Here is a 15,869-nt window from a genome sequence, read left to right as displayed (position 1 = left end):
TTTTTCATTTTTGTAATATTATTTTTGAAAATGTCAAACCACCACCTCAGAGACTTTTTCCCCATAGGGTTTGTGCCATAATAAAAACAAGGATAGTTCATTTCACCATGGAACTGATCTTCGGAGTCTTCTTTCACATGCTCCATACTTTTATGTGTTTAGCATGCGATATGCTCTTATTCAGAGTGTTTTTTTATGTTTGACGAGATCACGATCCTCCATTGAAGTGAAAAGTACACACGTGTTGGAACACACGAAGGGCTTCATCCATGCTTGTACTGTTCAACAAAATTGCAAAGCAATATGTGACATACTCCTTCAGTCCTTTGTCTTGCATCCTTTTACCAAATCCCTGTGAGACAGCTTTTACAATGTGGGCAGAGCAAAGGTGTAAAACTGTGAACTTATGAAGGTCACTGTTGATTTTTGGCATTTCTATGACAATATGGGCTCTTTCAAGATAGGCAGATATAGTCTCCCTGTTAAAGGACATCAGCACACTATCCATCAGAGCCCAGCTGTAGTCTGTCTCTACCTGTTGTACTGTGCACCATGTGCATTTGGAGATTTCTTTGACTGTTTCCATCAACCAATATGTTAAAGGAGTTATTGACTGGGTTTTGGGGTATTTCACCATGTCTCCGAATAGGGTATGTAACATTGTTTGGGCTGAAAATGGCCCGGGTGCTGTTCTATGCCCTCTGATATATACAGTGAAATTTTCCCAGAAAAATTGCTAGGTTTTCTCCTTTTAGGGTATGCTCATGAATATATAGATGAGCTGTGCGCTGATTGGTTAGTTTACAACGAGTGAAGCTCATTTACAATGGTCCATTTTCAATATATTTAAAAAACTTTCAAACTTTCTCCTTTGTAGTTCGTGTGGAAGTACATAAAGCAGCGCGCAGCTAGACTAGTGTCTGGGATCCTGGGCCAGAACACCAGAGGGCCGGTCTGTATGTAAATGTTTGGGCGTGACAAAGGTGATGGTCACGAATACAACTTTTTCTAAACCGATCGTTTTACATCTGCAGTTTCAAGTTGTACAATTTTGACTGGTCATTCTATTACATTAGATTTGGAGATTACTGTGAACATGAAACTTAAAACTAGATATGTTAAAATAAATCATTTTTGGTTTTCATGAACAGTAAATGAATGTAGGCTACTTAAATCCAGTAGAAATATGATGATTCAGAGGTAAGTCACAAGGCCTCATGCACAGCCAGCATAATTTCCTTGTCACTCCCTCTTGGCCTAATGTTGGTGCTTTGAATGTATATGCAGTGATTCATTGGTCAGATGAAGAGATAGTATTAGCTGTTATTGCAGAAATGTATAGTTATATGACTTCTAGGCAGTTTCAATGGTTCTTACAATTGTGCACTGCTTCTTTTTGTGCAAACCTACGAGTGCAAATACGAGTTATTTTTGTGCAAATACGAGTTCCCCTAGCCTGCCTTTGGTCCCCCAGTAGCTAGAATTTTCGATAGGTGTAAACCAAGCCCTGGGTGTTCTTCTCTGCCTTTGAGAAAAAGAAGGCTCAATTGCTCTGTTTGAAAATCTCCTCCTTGTGACGTCGTAAGGAGCAAGGTTACCTCCATTCTCTCTGCTTTGCCCGCCCAGATCATCTGGCCTGCCCATGAGAAACTGAGATACCACCGTGCAAGGGCGAGTGCGATATCGTTTTTTCCTGGAGAGACATCATGGCGAGCAAACGAATGAAGCGTAACAGTTGCTCAGTGCTTGGATGAACAAATCCAAACAAATTTTCTTTTTTTAGTTCCTTCATCCGAGCCTCTGCACAACCAGTATCTCAATTTTATTTTTGCAGGAAATGCGCCGACACAACTTCCCAAGGTTTTGTATGTCTGCACCAAACATTTCAGCCACCACTGTTTCCTTGAGCCTATACAAAGTTGGCCTTGCTGACCGTCTGAAAATAAATTTTGGTTCAGTATTAACTCTCCTTGGTCCAGCTACAAACCTCGGACAAGTAAGTCAACTATACGCTATACCATTTTGTTGCTAACTATATGGTTACCTAGCTTGCTACCCTTAGAATCTGGCTGTAACATTAGCTCTGCAGCTAACAGCAGAGGTCCTGTCACTAATGTAAAGGTAGATAGCATCAAGTATGTGTGTGAATACACATTCTGTAACGCAGTGTTGTACACTTCGTTGTTGTGTGGATAACCGTTCTGCTGTTGGTGTTATGGCGCACGCGATATCTGCCTTTCCCAACATTGAAATTACTGAGTGTGCAGCTCTGCAAACCAGGGTTATCAGAAGAAAATGGGCAAATTCGAGGCATCTTACAGCAACGGGTCTACGAGCCATTGCGATACATCCACTGTAAACATTAGTGCATGGTGCCGCCCCTCTCCTCCTCATTAGCATTTAAAGCTACAGACACAGAAACAGCGCGTTTGCTGTAATTATGCACCAAGGCTGAATTTCGGGAAAGATACTTCAGATACAGTAATAGGGAACCACTAAGGACTATATAAAAGCATCCAAAAAGAGCATATCATGTGACCTTTAAAAGGGTCGCTGTTATGGCCACCAAAGATCTGAGAACACCGGAAATGTGAAAAGTAAATACATGTTGGTCTCAGTAGACAAAGCAGGAAATGACACCTACGTTCTACAGATTGATAATTCAAAGACAACCAACTCTGCTACCTACTACTATACCTACTCGGATCATCACAGTGTCGACCACATTGCACATTCTGTGACAATAACTCTATTTACAGGTACTTTTCTTGGTATAATTATGGATTCAGACCTCAACCTGAACAGCCATATCGAGACATTCGACTATTGTACCGGTGTGTTCACAGGTCTATGTCAAAAGTCAATCAGAAAACTGCAGCTGATTCAGAATGCTGCAGCTCGAGTCCTCACTAAGACCAAGAAAGTGGATCACATCACTCCAGTTCTGAGGTGTTTGCATTGCATACCTGCAAACTGCAAAAGAAAAATGGGGGGGGGGGGGGGGGGGGGGGGGGGGCAGTCAGGACAGTCAGGACAGTCATTTGGACAATCACACTCAAGTGAACTGTAGCGTCTTATTTGAAAAGGCAAAATGTTTTGCAGTGTTGCAGGCAAAATGTGTTGCAGTAGCCTACCTACAATGTTAGAGCTAGTTCAATGTGAAGGATTTTGGCAAGGCTATCTCCTCCACTGCATTAGTATTGTTATCTGATTTTTAATCTATATATTGTCGTAAAATATGAGCGAAATGAAAACGAACATGTAATGAAACAAGACCAATTGGTGTTTGGTTTAATGAGCGATCGAAACACCTGCTCTGGTGGATGATTTGTCGTTGATTTAATGCAGTCGGAGTTAGCCTTAACAAATGTTTATGACCATGAAAAAGTCCAGCCCATAAAATATTGACAATTGTTTTCCAGAATGAGCGACCTTAAAGAGAAGGATTCAATTTATAAAGCACAGCTTGACTCAAGGCTGAGGTGCAAATGGAGCTGGGCCTGGCTAAAGATCGAGGTCAAGACCCATGTGAAGGGGATTGGCAAATGTATTTGGGCCGCTACCCACATGGTTAGCTGTGTTGCTTATTCGACAAATGCACGATCCTTACAAGTAGAACCTCGTTGTAAAGGTGACTACTCAGGCTTTCCAACTATATAAAATACATTACTAATTGGTATTATTGAAGCGGAGAAATCAGCCCCTCAGAGTTTGCAGGTATGGCATTGTCTTCCTGTCCAACAAAGAATTGACTTTAAAATCCTGCTGCTGGTTTATAAAGCACTGAGTGGTTTAGGGCCTAAATACATTTGTGATTTGCTGCTACCTTACGAACCATCCCGACCCCTCAGGTCATCTGGGAATGGAGGATATAAATTTCTGAATTTCGACCCCACATTTCGTTTCAAACTGCATTGCAACTTTTATTGTTTTTCTTGCTTTTTGACTATTTTGAATATTTTATTGATTATTCTTGACTGTTTTTAATCTTGTTTCTTTTGCATTATGTTTTGATGCTTTTATGTGAAGCACTTTGAATTGCCTTGTTGTTGAAATGTGGTATACAAATAAACTTGCCTTGCCTTGCTACTGCTGCCAACTGTTTGGGAAATGCAGTAGGGATGAACACTTCAAGCAAAGTTGCTTCTCGATTGCTTTGGCTCATCTCTCGAGAAAAAGGAGAACATTCTCAAACCTTTAAATAAATTTGCCAAAATAACCCAGATGGTTCAGCAAAACACCATGGAACACCTGCAAAGGGTCATCTCTTTCCTAAAACAGACAACTTATCAGTCAAAACTAAATCCTTTTCTCATACAAATAGTCAGTGCCCCCAAAATGAAAAGTCCCTTTGGCATTGTGTAAACACTGCAGGTCAAAATGTTTAGATGTTTTGTCAGTATGGCAGTGAACCTTAGAAATATCCCTTATGTGCACTGTGCTACATTTACTGTAGTAGATGTTTTCTTTCCAGAATACAATGTGTCTCAATTTACATTTACATTTATTAATTTAGCAGATGCTTTTATCCTGAGTGACTTCCAAGAGAGCTTTACAAAAGTGCATAGGTCACTAATCATACAGTAACAACGCGATAGCCCCAAACATTTCGGGCGGCCAAAACATGAAGCATACATTGTGAAAAACCCAAATACAGTAAGTGCCAAAGAGAAGAACCATAAGAGCATGTAGCCAAACAAGTTACAACTAAACAACATGAACCTCAAAAGTGTAAGAGTGTACCTGTAGAAAAGCAAGCAACAATACTGTAATGTATGCTTCATGTTTTGGCTAACCACAATGTTTTTGGGGCTATCTCGTTGTTTAGGATCATTGACCTATGCACTTTTGTAAAGCTGTTTCTTGGAAGTCGCTTTGGATAAAAGCGTCTGCTAAATGAATACATGTCAAATGTAAATGTGTATCAAACAGAAAAAAGATTACAGTAATTCAAGAGTAGCCTACAAGGTTTCACATCACATATTGCATTTACACTGCCATGGAAATTGTTACTGTAATTGCCATACATCATGGTTACTGTTACAGGAAATGTGTACAGCACAATATAATTTCATACAATAAGCACATCAAAACAAACATTATGTATAACCTACACTAGTAGTATGAGTAACCACAGTAAGTTTCAGGCAAGTGACACTTTCCTAGTCAGAGTTAGCAGGGGGTGCATTACAGTAAGCCTGGCATGAAATGCACCTCCTCTATTGTCTGTTCTGTATATCCCAGCATCAAATGATTCCTATTGTACACTGAGGGGACTAGTATGAGTAACCACGGTACCTTTCAGGCATCTGACCCCTTCCTAGTCAGAGTTGCAGAGGGTGCATTTCATGGCAAGAAGGAAACACATACAGTAAGAAAGTAAAGCAAAGCTGGAGTTTCACTAGTTGTCGTCCTCACTGTCTGTCTGGCCACAGATTTCATTGACATCACATCTGATGTTCTCCCTTACGATGCAACAGGGGAAGAATTGTTGTTCATGCCTCAACAATCCCCTACACTGATCTGCCGTGACATCATCACAAGCAGCATCCATTGTCTGGAGCAGGGAGCTCTGGTTTTGAGCCCGATGCTCATGAACCCTCCACCTCCAAGCAGAAAAAACCTCCTGGATAGGACTAAGGAATCAGCATTCTTTGATGGGCAGTGAATCCTGATGAGTGGGTGACAGTGGAAGCTTACATTGTCCCACACAATGACAAATGTAAGAAAGTGGTCTCATGTAGAGGGATAAGATCGGAGTGCAGGCAGTCCAAGGACACCAGGAGTGTCTGGGTATTGTATTGGCCAAGTCTGGGAATGTGGGTGACTACACCATTCTCTGAAATGGCAGCACAATTAGTGATGTTTCCCCCGAGCTGGCCTGGGACAAGCTCTAAATATTTGATGGAAGGATTTATACTCCTGGATAGCTCCTGTCAGCTAACTAAACTTACTGTGTGATTGGTGATCGGATGTGTCCCCTTGTTTAGTAAAGTTCTAGTTGCACCTGACAATGACTGTAAGCAGATGATCCAAGAGATCCATATTACAGTATATACCATGATGTTTTTCATGGTATTATGTGCCTGAAAGGTTTTTGACAGTGGAGTGAACTATTGTGCAGGTGATGATGTACACGAGGAAATTATGCCAATATGTTTTGCAGAGAACAACCACTTGACTGAAAAACAACAGTCAGTTTAGACCAGCAAGATATTTTCAATGGATAGTTGGCCTAATTGAAGGCAATTATACCTAACCATTTCAAAGATGTGCGAAATCATTTGAAATGTGTGCAAACTGTAGGCAATTGCACTTGTCATTTACAAGGATGTGCTAATACAATTGCAATTTGATTAAAGGAATAACCAATTCCAATCTGTTGTGAAAAAGTGCCCAGCGGTTTGGAGGTTTGCACGTGTTGTTTTGAGAATGTAATTTCTGTTTCGTGAAATGAGCCAAACCAATTGAGAAAAACTGTAATGAGATTACACGTGACACATTCCATTTAGTCATTTTTAGTAATTTAGAAGACTCTTATCCACACATTTGACGCATTTAATTTGAGATTAAAATGAACAACATAAAGGCTGTGCAGCGTGAATGCATACATCTTCAGTCAACAGTCTTCAACAGTTTGACGTAATTTTGGCGCTCCTAGTTCATGTTGTTGAGAAGCTATTGACTTTGAAACGTGTTAGCATTTCGTGCCCACGAATTAGCATTTCAGTCTGGGGCTCCGTAAAATCGAGGTCCTCCATCGCCAGAAATCGTTCAGATTACAATTATAGGCCTGTTTTAGCTATCTAGTCTGAAGTGTCTCAAGCCAGGTGTTTATCAAATGTCAAACAAATAATAATATGTACAAGGACGTCTACATATCTCTGATAAATGAAAACAACTTAATCTATAAATGTGGACTAATAGCCTATATTTTCCCTCTCTGACTTAAGTTCCCTCCCATTGCAACGCTCTCCAAGTAAAGAACTGGCCTCCTTCACGTCCGCTTAGTCAACATAAACATCCCGGCGCTGTTCAAGCAAGACCACTATTGACACTGTCAGCGAAGTAGAGATATCAGCATGTCAGGAAGAGGCAAAGGAGGCAAAGGACTCGGAAAAGGAGGCGCCAAGCGTCATCGCAAGGTTCTCCGTGATAACATCCAGGGTATTACCAAGCCCGCCATCCGCCGCCTGGCTCGCCGAGGTGGCGTGAAGCGTATTTCAGGCTTGATCTACGAAGAGACACGCGGCGTGCTGAAAGTGTTCCTGGAGAACGTCATCCGTGATGCCGTGACCTACACCGAGCACGCTAAAAGGAAGACCGTGACCGCCATGGACGTGGTCTACGCGTTGAAGCGCCAGGGACGTACTCTGTACGGCTTCGGCGGCTAAGTTATCAAGCAGGCAAACCGATATTCAACTTAAAGGCTCTTTTAAGAGCCACCCACATGTAACGCATCAGAAACAATATTTCCATGCACCGGGTGTTTGGTGTCCAAATTGTGAAATGAATTTTATATGATTATGTAATTTACGGGAGCAAAACACTGCGAACAATACCGGTTGATGTGTCCAGTTTCGTCCACCATTTTGAGGCGCATTTGAACGGATCAAATATAATGACAATTGCTCTAAAAGTTTCGTTCAGTTTCTGTTTCGGTGGTCATGGCGTATCCGAATCATTTGAGCCAATGGTATTGTAAAGGAGTTCATTATTTAGGCTTCAACTGTTTTTAAAGGCAATTTGGGCTATGGCATCTATAAATGAGTTATTAGCCGTACAGGGCGAGAGCGTTTGACCGAGAAGTATCAGTCTGTACTGTGCGTGACTTTAGATATTAGCATCTGCTCATCTAATGCTTTATTAAAACTGTTGTAGATAACACTAGGTATGTTCGACTTGATGCAGCACCGGCGCTGCATGAAGTCGAACGCACCTACCGACTCAGCCCTGGATGTATGGGGGTCTCGCGTGGTACTGCACCAAAACCAAGGTTCCAACGTCAATCACCACGTGCTTCTGGTTAAACTAGGCGGTAAACTGCCAAGTGAGTTCTGCTTAATTTCCGAGCTTGATTCTTTGAAGTGTAAAAGGTACATTGAAGTGTAAAAAATTATTTATTTTAAGTAATCATGACTGTCAGTTTATGATTACTGGAATGGTTAGGGGGTTGGTAAATCCCAGGCAAACGCAGCAGATTTCAGAATAGCTTGCAAAAGTCGTTTCCCAGCTGTATGCAGAGACTAGCAGGAGGCGTGCCTTAAAATTTGCATGTCTCCCACTATATATACCGGGTAATCTCCCGCCCGACTAAACCATTTGTTTGTCGGAACGACATTGACAATGCCTGAGCCTGCAAAGCCCGCGCCCAAGAAGGGCTCCAAGAAAGCCGTTTCCAAGACCGCCGCGAAGGGCGGCAAAAAGCGCAGAAAGTCCAGGAAGGAGAGCTATGCCATCTACGTGTACAAGGTGTTGAAACAGGTCCACCCCGACACCGGTATCTCCTCCAAGGCCATGGGAATCATGAATTCCTTCGTCAACGACATTTTCGAGCGTATTGCCGGGGAGTCGTCTCGCCTGGCTCATTACAACAAGCGATCAACCATCACCTCCAGGGAGATCCAGACCGCTGTCCGCCTTCTGCTCCCCGGTGAGCTGGCCAAGCACGCCGTGTCCGAGGGCACCAAGGCAGTGACCAAGTACACCAGTTCCAAGTAAACAAACGGGCGTCGCTTCAAATTCACCACAAAGGCTCTTTTAAGAGCCACCCACTTGTGTCTTGCAATTGAGGAAAGTCCATCGCACTAGTTCAAATGTACTGGTGTATTTTAACGTGAAACTCCAAACACTATTGTGAACTAGGACAGGATAGTCCACTCTTCTGTACAGCCGAAAGTGTCACCACCTTATTAAATACCATATCATGATTTGCGAAATCATGATGGTGGATCACACGTGAATAGGCTCCGATGGCTAAGTTGACCATGGATCATTTACTTGTTAATTGCAGGCTAACGTTTCAATGTGCGTCAGTCCATTTGCTGATTTACAAGACGTTTTTACCCAAAGCCTCGAGTACAAATGGAACTTGAGTAGTAGGCTGCTGCAGAGAACCCCAAGTGTATCGTTTCACAGTATTGCCGTAGTACCACCTCAGCTACCAGGCGCGGTGAAAACGATTGGATCAATGTCTCAATAGTTTAAGCACACCAAAACATCTCGATAACAATGTATGATGAACACAAATACTATACTACAGTGCAATATACTACCGTCTAATTTCCTCAACAATCTTCACATGGTCTTTACAGAATGTGCCTGTGTAGCCCAGGTTTTGGAAGGCCATCTTGAGGGAATTAGATATGAATTATCGATACATTTGCATTCTTTCCACGTATGTACATATTAATGAGAGCATGCTACACAATGGCTGTTGTTTTTTTAAATTATGATTAGTAATCATGTGCCGTTGGCACCACTGTTGCAGCTGTGCAGTTTGTCTCGTGGCTGCAATGTCATCGGGCGCGCGACTTCAGAGTCAGTCCTTTGGTGGAGAGGCGCGAAAGGAGAGACTAAAAAAATATATCTAAAAACAAGTCCAACGAAGTTTATGATTTGAGTTGAATGCAACTAAGTTATCAAACAGTAGATTATCAAACTCGAAAGAATGTAAACTTAGATTGGAGCATCAATCGAATAAAGACTTCTGAATTGGATATCCTGGCTGGTTCTAGCTGTTGAAGACAAGCTAATGAGATAAATAAAAAGTCCTCACGACTAATGCATTCCCCATCACCAACAACATGGACATTCACTAACGAGTCCGGCTCATACTGCGCAGTGTGCTGTAGGCCACTGTCAGTCTTACAGTAAGACCTGTGTCCTTGTAGGTTCCCAACTATAGGGGAAGGAGAGCAATAGGGAGACCAAGATTTCCCCAACGTCCGGTCCACAGCCACACACTGTGTTTTGTATCCCCCATAAGAGTCCCTTTTTAAAGTCCCTCGTACCCCAGTTGTGTATTCTAAAGCAGTTACGTTTTTCGGCAAATTATTTGTTTCTCTAGAAAACGTTTGCTCGTTGTCAACGCCAGCAATTTTAGACACTATTGGGGGCAAATGGCACAGACAACAAGGTGCGCACAGCTCCTTCAGCGAGGCCAACGACAGTGATTTGAGCCGGCCACAAAAAAACCCAGAGTGCCTTCGGTCCACATACCGTCTTGTTGTGAACGTTAAAAAGGCTGTTTGCAGCCTGATTTACTTTTAGAACGCAGAACAATTCCAACGCGGATGTTTTGCCCGTTCTTCACCGGGCAGAAAGCACAAACTTGCGAACAGATAGCAGCAACGGAGAAACCCCGGGCCGGGGGTTGAGTCTACACAGTTCTCATGTCGTATTTAAACACAGCCCTCTGATCGCCGCAGCGCTACTCAACAGCAGAGAGCAGCGTTGCACATTCAAATTTCACACGCCCCACGAGTGTTTTAAACATGGCAGAAGTCGCTCCAGCTCCCGCTCCAGCCAAGGCACCCAAGAAGAAGGCGGCAGCCAAGCCCAAGAAAGCTGGACCCAGCGTCGGCGAGCTGATCGTCAAGGCCGTGTCCGCTTCCAAGGAGAGAAGCGGCGTGTCCCTGGCAGCGGTCAAGAAAGCCTTGGCGGCCGGCGGCTACGACGTAGAGAAGAACAACTCCCGCGTCAAGATCGCAGTGAAGAGCCTCGTCACCAAAGGAACCTTGGTCCAGACCAAAGGAACGGGCGCGTCTGGCTCTTTTAAGATCCACAAGGAGGCGGATACCAAGGCAAAGAAGCCCGTGAAGAAGGTCGCCGCTGCGAAAGTCAAAAAGGCAGCCGCCAAGAAACCCGCAGTTGCTAAAAAGTCGCCCAAGAAGGTCGCTGCGAAGAAGCCCGCGGCTGCCAAGAAGCCACCCAAGAAGGCTAAGAAGCCCGCGGCTGCCAAGAAGTCAACCAAGAGCCCCAAGAAGGTGAAGAAGCCCTCAACTCCCAAGAAAACAGTGGCCAAGAGCCCCAAGAAGGCAACTAAGGCAGCCAAGCCTAAAGCCGCCAAGCCCAGGGCGGTCAGGGCAAAGAAAGCAACGCCTAAGAAGAAGTAAACCTTAGTCCGCGTCTGTGACGGTATCACAAATAAAAAAAGGCTCTTTTAAGAGCCAACCACCTCTTTCCTGAAAAGCGCATGTCCATGTTGTTTGCCCCTGTACCAAACACGTTCACAGACATGTTGGTGTTTCATCGCTCAGTTAACTTGTAGACTTTGGAACTTTATTACAGGCCACTTCTGTTGCACCTTAAATTAGCTTGGTCTCAGACATAACCATACAGACCCGATTTAGCTTGTCTCAGAAGCGTCCTCGTTGACTGGTTGGGTTGATGATCAACAAACGATTTAGAAAATACTTTTGGGGACTGCTTCAGCACAGTTTCACACTAGCCAAACGGAGTAAGTGGTGGCTGCCACCATGAGAGCAGGGACTCGTTAGGGGGAACTTCCTTTTCGAGATGAGGCACAAGATAAAGTGGATTGTAGGGTCCGGATGCACATGTTAATGGTTTAACGCGTTTACTGATAATCCAAGAGGATGCGCAGTCAAATTGAACTGTGATAAGTGATGAGCTCCAGTCGTGCTGTTTTTAATGAAAAACGAACATGCCGCTCCAGCCAGTCAGAATTCACCCAGTATTCACCCAGACTAGTTCTATTTCGTGGAGCTCCGCCCCATAGGGGAGCTCTGCTCCTATTGGTTTACCCGCTGCCTAGTGTAGCTAATGACTGAAGATCAAAATGTATCCGCACCTGTCACTCACACAGGCGCCGTATATAACGGGGTGACAGCTGTCACTCGTCCTCCCCTAAAAACGTCAGCACGGGTTGCTCGAATTTAGTGGCTTGAAGAATTAAAGAATATCCCGAAATGAGCTTTTCCATTCCGCCGCTCCCGCGCAAGGCTCTTTTAAGAGCCCAATGCCGGTGCCGTTTCTTGGAAGCCGATGGGAGACCACCACGAATTCTGTTTCGTGTGCTTGGGACCTCGGCATGCCAGGGACAGTTCGTGAACTCTCCTGTCTGTTTGTCGTGTGCTGGTCTCTCCGTTTCGGAGAGGCGGCTAAGTCACGACTTCTTTCAGGTGGAGGAGCCCCTCGAAGATGTGGCCTCTGCTCTCCGAGGATGAGAGTTAAGAATTTGAGGACTACCTCGAGGCGGCTATTGAGGTTCACACGCCTGGGCGGGAACATCCTATGGAGGCTTTCTTCTGGCTCCCGCCCCTCCCGTCTCCTCTGTGCTGTCTCGCAGGGCAGACTTCCCGTCTGTTATCGCGAAGGCAGCTGAAATAATGGGCGTTCCCCTGCCGGCCTCTCTTGTGGAGGAAGATGACCCGTGGGATGTCGGCCCTCATGCAAAGCGCATGAAAGCCTCAAAGCCCTTGTGCCCCGCTATGCCGAAACTGGCAGATTATGTGCAGGGCTCTGTGCACCATGACACAGCGGGTGGCTCTGTTGTCACATTACAAGAGCCTTCGCTGCGGCTGTGCACCCAGAGCTCTGGCCGCGCTGTGAGACCTCTCGAGGCATATAGCTCAGACAGAGCTCAGACCTCTCTTGGTCAGGAGGCGCTGCCCCAGCCCTTTCGAGTTGACCCCACCTTGGGCTGTGCCGCCGATTCGGTGCACAGCGGCGGCTGGGGTCAGACGAGAGTACGGCCGTTTCCTGTCTGTGCCTCCGCAGGTAAACGCATGCCCGCTCTCTCTGCGTTATGCAGAGTGGCGAGTGTCAAGCTCACTGCCAAGCTGGCTAGACAGGATATTGAGAGTGGGTTATGCCATCCAGTTCATGCGCACCCCCTCCTTTCAGAGGAGTGAGGGAGGCACGCTTGTCCTACCCGCTGAAAGCACTCCGGAAGGAGATAGCGAGCTTGCTGACCAAAGGGACAGTGATCCCCGTCCCCAGAGATCAGGAGAACTTGGGTCTCTACTCGACATTTTTTTGGTTCCCAAGAGAAACGGGGGGATGAGACCGATTCTAGACCTGAGGGTGCTCAACGAGAGTGTGGCCAAACGGCCCTTTCGCATGCTGACGATAAAGCGTTTGCTGACTTGTGTACAGCGGAACGACTTTGGGATCAGCATAGATCTGAAGGACGCGTATTTCCATGTGCCTATCAAACTGAAGCACAGGAGATTTCTGCTTTTTGCCTTTGAAGGTAAAAAGTAAGAGTACACGCGCCTGCCATTTGGGTACGCGCTGGCTCCTCTGACTTTCTCCAAGTGCGTGGAAGCAGCTCTGGAACCGTTACGGCGGAGAGGAATACGCATTCTGGCGTACCTCGACGACCTGTTAGTTCTAGCTCAGTCTCCGGACAGAGCTATCCAGGACGCGACCTCACTGGTGACTCAGCTCAGCCAGTTGGGGTTCGCTGTCAACTGGGAGAAGAGCGCTCCATGGCCCGCTCAACAGTTTACCTACCTAGGTATCCATTTGGACACTGTTGGGATGAGAGCCAGACTGTCTGCACCAAGGAGAGAGGCTATTTCCATAGCTCTCCGTGCGTTCCGGGTCTCACGCACAATCACCGCACTGTCGGTGATGTCCCTGTTGGGGTTGATGGCGGCGGCGCATGTACAGTAGTTGTGCCATTAGGCCTGTTATACATGCGCAAGCTGCAGAGATGGTTCGCTCAGCTGCGGTTGGATCCGGTGCGACACCGCCGCAGACTGCTAGTGATACCGAGATCAGTCAAAGCCGATCTGAACCATTGGAGAGACCCGCGTGTCTTGACGCGCGGAGTCGACATGGGCAGAGTGACATCTCTCTACCCGGTCTTTACGGACGCGTCCTTGACCGGGTGGGGTGGAGTATGTCAGGCGGGCTTAATAGGAGGGAGATGGGAACCGTCAGAGACGCGTCACATCAACCTCCTGGAGCTCGAAGCGGTTCGACTGACTCTGTGCCATTTCGCGCTGGTGGTGAAGGATCAAGACGTTCTCGTCAGATCCGACAACAGAGCGACGGTGGCTTACATCAACAGACAGGGAGGGGTGCGCTCTCCATCACTTCATCGCTCAACGAGGGAGCGGACCTGATGTCAAGGGGCGGCCCGAGAGAGGACGAGTGGAGGTTGAAACCGTCCATCGTTTCTCTTATCTGGGCACGCTTCGGCCGAGCACAGGTGGATCTGTTTGCGTCACAAGCCAACACGCAGTGTCTTCTGTGGTTCTCGCTGCGCGCACAGGACAGACCTCCGCTGGGAGTCGATGCGTTCGCGCACCGTTCCTGGCCGAGAGGTCTACTGTACGCATTTCCACCTCTGGCCTCCATCCTTCCCTTGCTGGCTCGGGTGAGGTCGGAGGGGCTGTCGGTCATTCTGATAGCCCCCGATCGCCCCGGAGCCCCGTGGTTCCCGGAACTGATGGGGATGCTGGTAGGCGGGCCTTGGCCCATACCTCACCAGGTGGATGCGCTCTCTCAGGCCGGAGGCCTGGTGAAGAGCCTTCCAGTGATCGGAGGCCCACTTATGGCCTGGCTACTGAGAGGGAGCTCTTAGAGCGCAGGGGTCTGTCTGATGCTGTCATTCAGACCATTCTGGGTGCGCGCGCACAATCTACTGCTAGAGGGTACGCGTCGCGCTGGCAAGCCTTTGCACAATGGTGTGGAAAACGGAACCTTGACCCGGTCTCATGTCCGGTCGAAATGTTCTTGTGTTTCTTACAATCGTTGTTTGACGAGGGCTTAGCCGCGAGCACTGTGCGTGTTTACGCGGCTGCCATTTCGGCATGTCACGAAGGGTTCGCCAAGACAACACTGTTCAGCCACCCGCTGGTCAAGCGTTTTCTGGCTGGGGTGTGTAGGCTCAGGCCATCTCCGAGAGCGTCAGCACCTACATGGGATTTATCTCTGGTGTTAGACGCTCTGTGCTGACCACCTATCGACCCCATAGACAATGTGTCATTACGCCTGCTTTCTCTCAAAACGAGCCTGCTCCTCGCTTTGACTACGGCTAAGCGAGTGAGCGACTTGTGCGCTTTGTCGACACGCGCGGATTGTTTGATCATCTCGGGTGATCGAACGAGAGCAGTGTTGCGTCCTAACCCGGCCTTTATCCCCAAGGTGATTAGCCGAGCGTTCAGGGCACAGAGCTGCGAACTGAGAGCCTTTTTCCCACCTCCGCACAGCGGAGAGGAGGAAAGGCGCTTACATAGGCTGTGCCCAGTGCGCGCTCTGTCGCGCTATCTGGAATGCACAGCAAGTATCAGATCTTCTCCCCAGTTACTGATCTGCTACGGTGGATCGAGAGCTGGCTTGCCACTCTCCAAACAGAGACTTTCTCACTGGCTCTGCGAGGCTATTGGTCTCGCGTACGAGTCTATGAGATGTTCCATGCCCCCTGGCATTCGGGCTCATTCCACCCGAGGAGTGGCAGCCTCAGCCGCCATCCTCAGGGGTGTAGGAGTGGAGGAGATTTGTGAAGCAGCGTCTTGGTCGTCGCCTTCACCATTTGTGCAATATTATCTGTTGGACGTTTCCTCCTCATCTTTTGCTAATTCTGTCCTCAGCATGGCTGGTGGATCAGGTGTAGCGAGATGACAACTTGCTAGGTTCTTGTGGGCCCTAGATGCGAGTTGTTCGTTGGTTATATCGCCAAATGTGGGACAGGCAGACATTCTCAGTTGAGATGTCTTTACTGTAGGTATTCTGTTGCCCCTCCAGCTAAGCTGTTGTGCAGGCGAGAGAAACAACATGAGTTTTTAAGTAAACTTCCCCTGTTTTCTTACCCTGGACGGCTCTCTGTGTCACAGTAGGGGCCTGACCGGGAGGACAGACCCTATGTATTATTTACATCAGCAGGTCTGTCC

The 15,869-nt window shown here is 46.7% G+C and overlaps 3 protein-coding genes and 1 pseudogene across 3 annotated transcripts; all 4 read left to right on the top strand.

Annotated features, from left to right (window-relative positions):
* The first annotated feature begins 7,053 nt into the window (after positions 1-7,053).
* On the top strand, positions 7,054-8,008 carry LOC124473381 (histone H4). Its single transcript, XM_047028717.1, has one exon. The coding sequence runs from the start codon at positions 7,083-7,085 to the stop codon at positions 7,392-7,394; it is 312 nt and encodes a 103-aa protein (XP_046884673.1). The 5' UTR covers positions 7,054-7,082; the 3' UTR covers positions 7,395-8,008.
* Positions 8,009-8,164: 156 nt separating this feature from the next.
* On the top strand, positions 8,165-8,795 carry LOC124473379 (histone H2B-like). Its single transcript, XM_047028716.1, has one exon. The coding sequence runs from the start codon at positions 8,347-8,349 to the stop codon at positions 8,719-8,721; it is 375 nt and encodes a 124-aa protein (XP_046884672.1). The 5' UTR covers positions 8,165-8,346; the 3' UTR covers positions 8,722-8,795.
* A 5-nt stretch (positions 8,796-8,800) lies between these two features.
* LOC124473376 (histone H1-like) lies at positions 8,801-11,302 on the top strand. Its single transcript, XM_047028713.1, has one exon. It carries the CDS (start codon positions 10,497-10,499, stop codon positions 11,115-11,117), a length of 621 nt encoding a protein of 206 aa, XP_046884669.1. The 5' UTR covers positions 8,801-10,496; the 3' UTR covers positions 11,118-11,302.
* Positions 11,303-12,353: 1,051 nt separating this feature from the next.
* On the top strand, positions 12,354-14,560 carry LOC124473706 (annotated as a pseudogene).
* Positions 14,561-15,869: the final 1,309 nt, after the last annotated feature.

The sequence above is a fragment of the Hypomesus transpacificus genome, chromosome 11, assembly GCF_021917145.1.
Source record: "Hypomesus transpacificus isolate Combined female chromosome 11, fHypTra1, whole genome shotgun sequence".
In the NCBI taxonomy this organism is placed as follows: domain Eukaryota; kingdom Metazoa; phylum Chordata; class Actinopteri; order Osmeriformes; family Osmeridae; genus Hypomesus; species Hypomesus transpacificus.
This window is presented reverse-complemented; position numbering and strand designations above follow the sequence as displayed.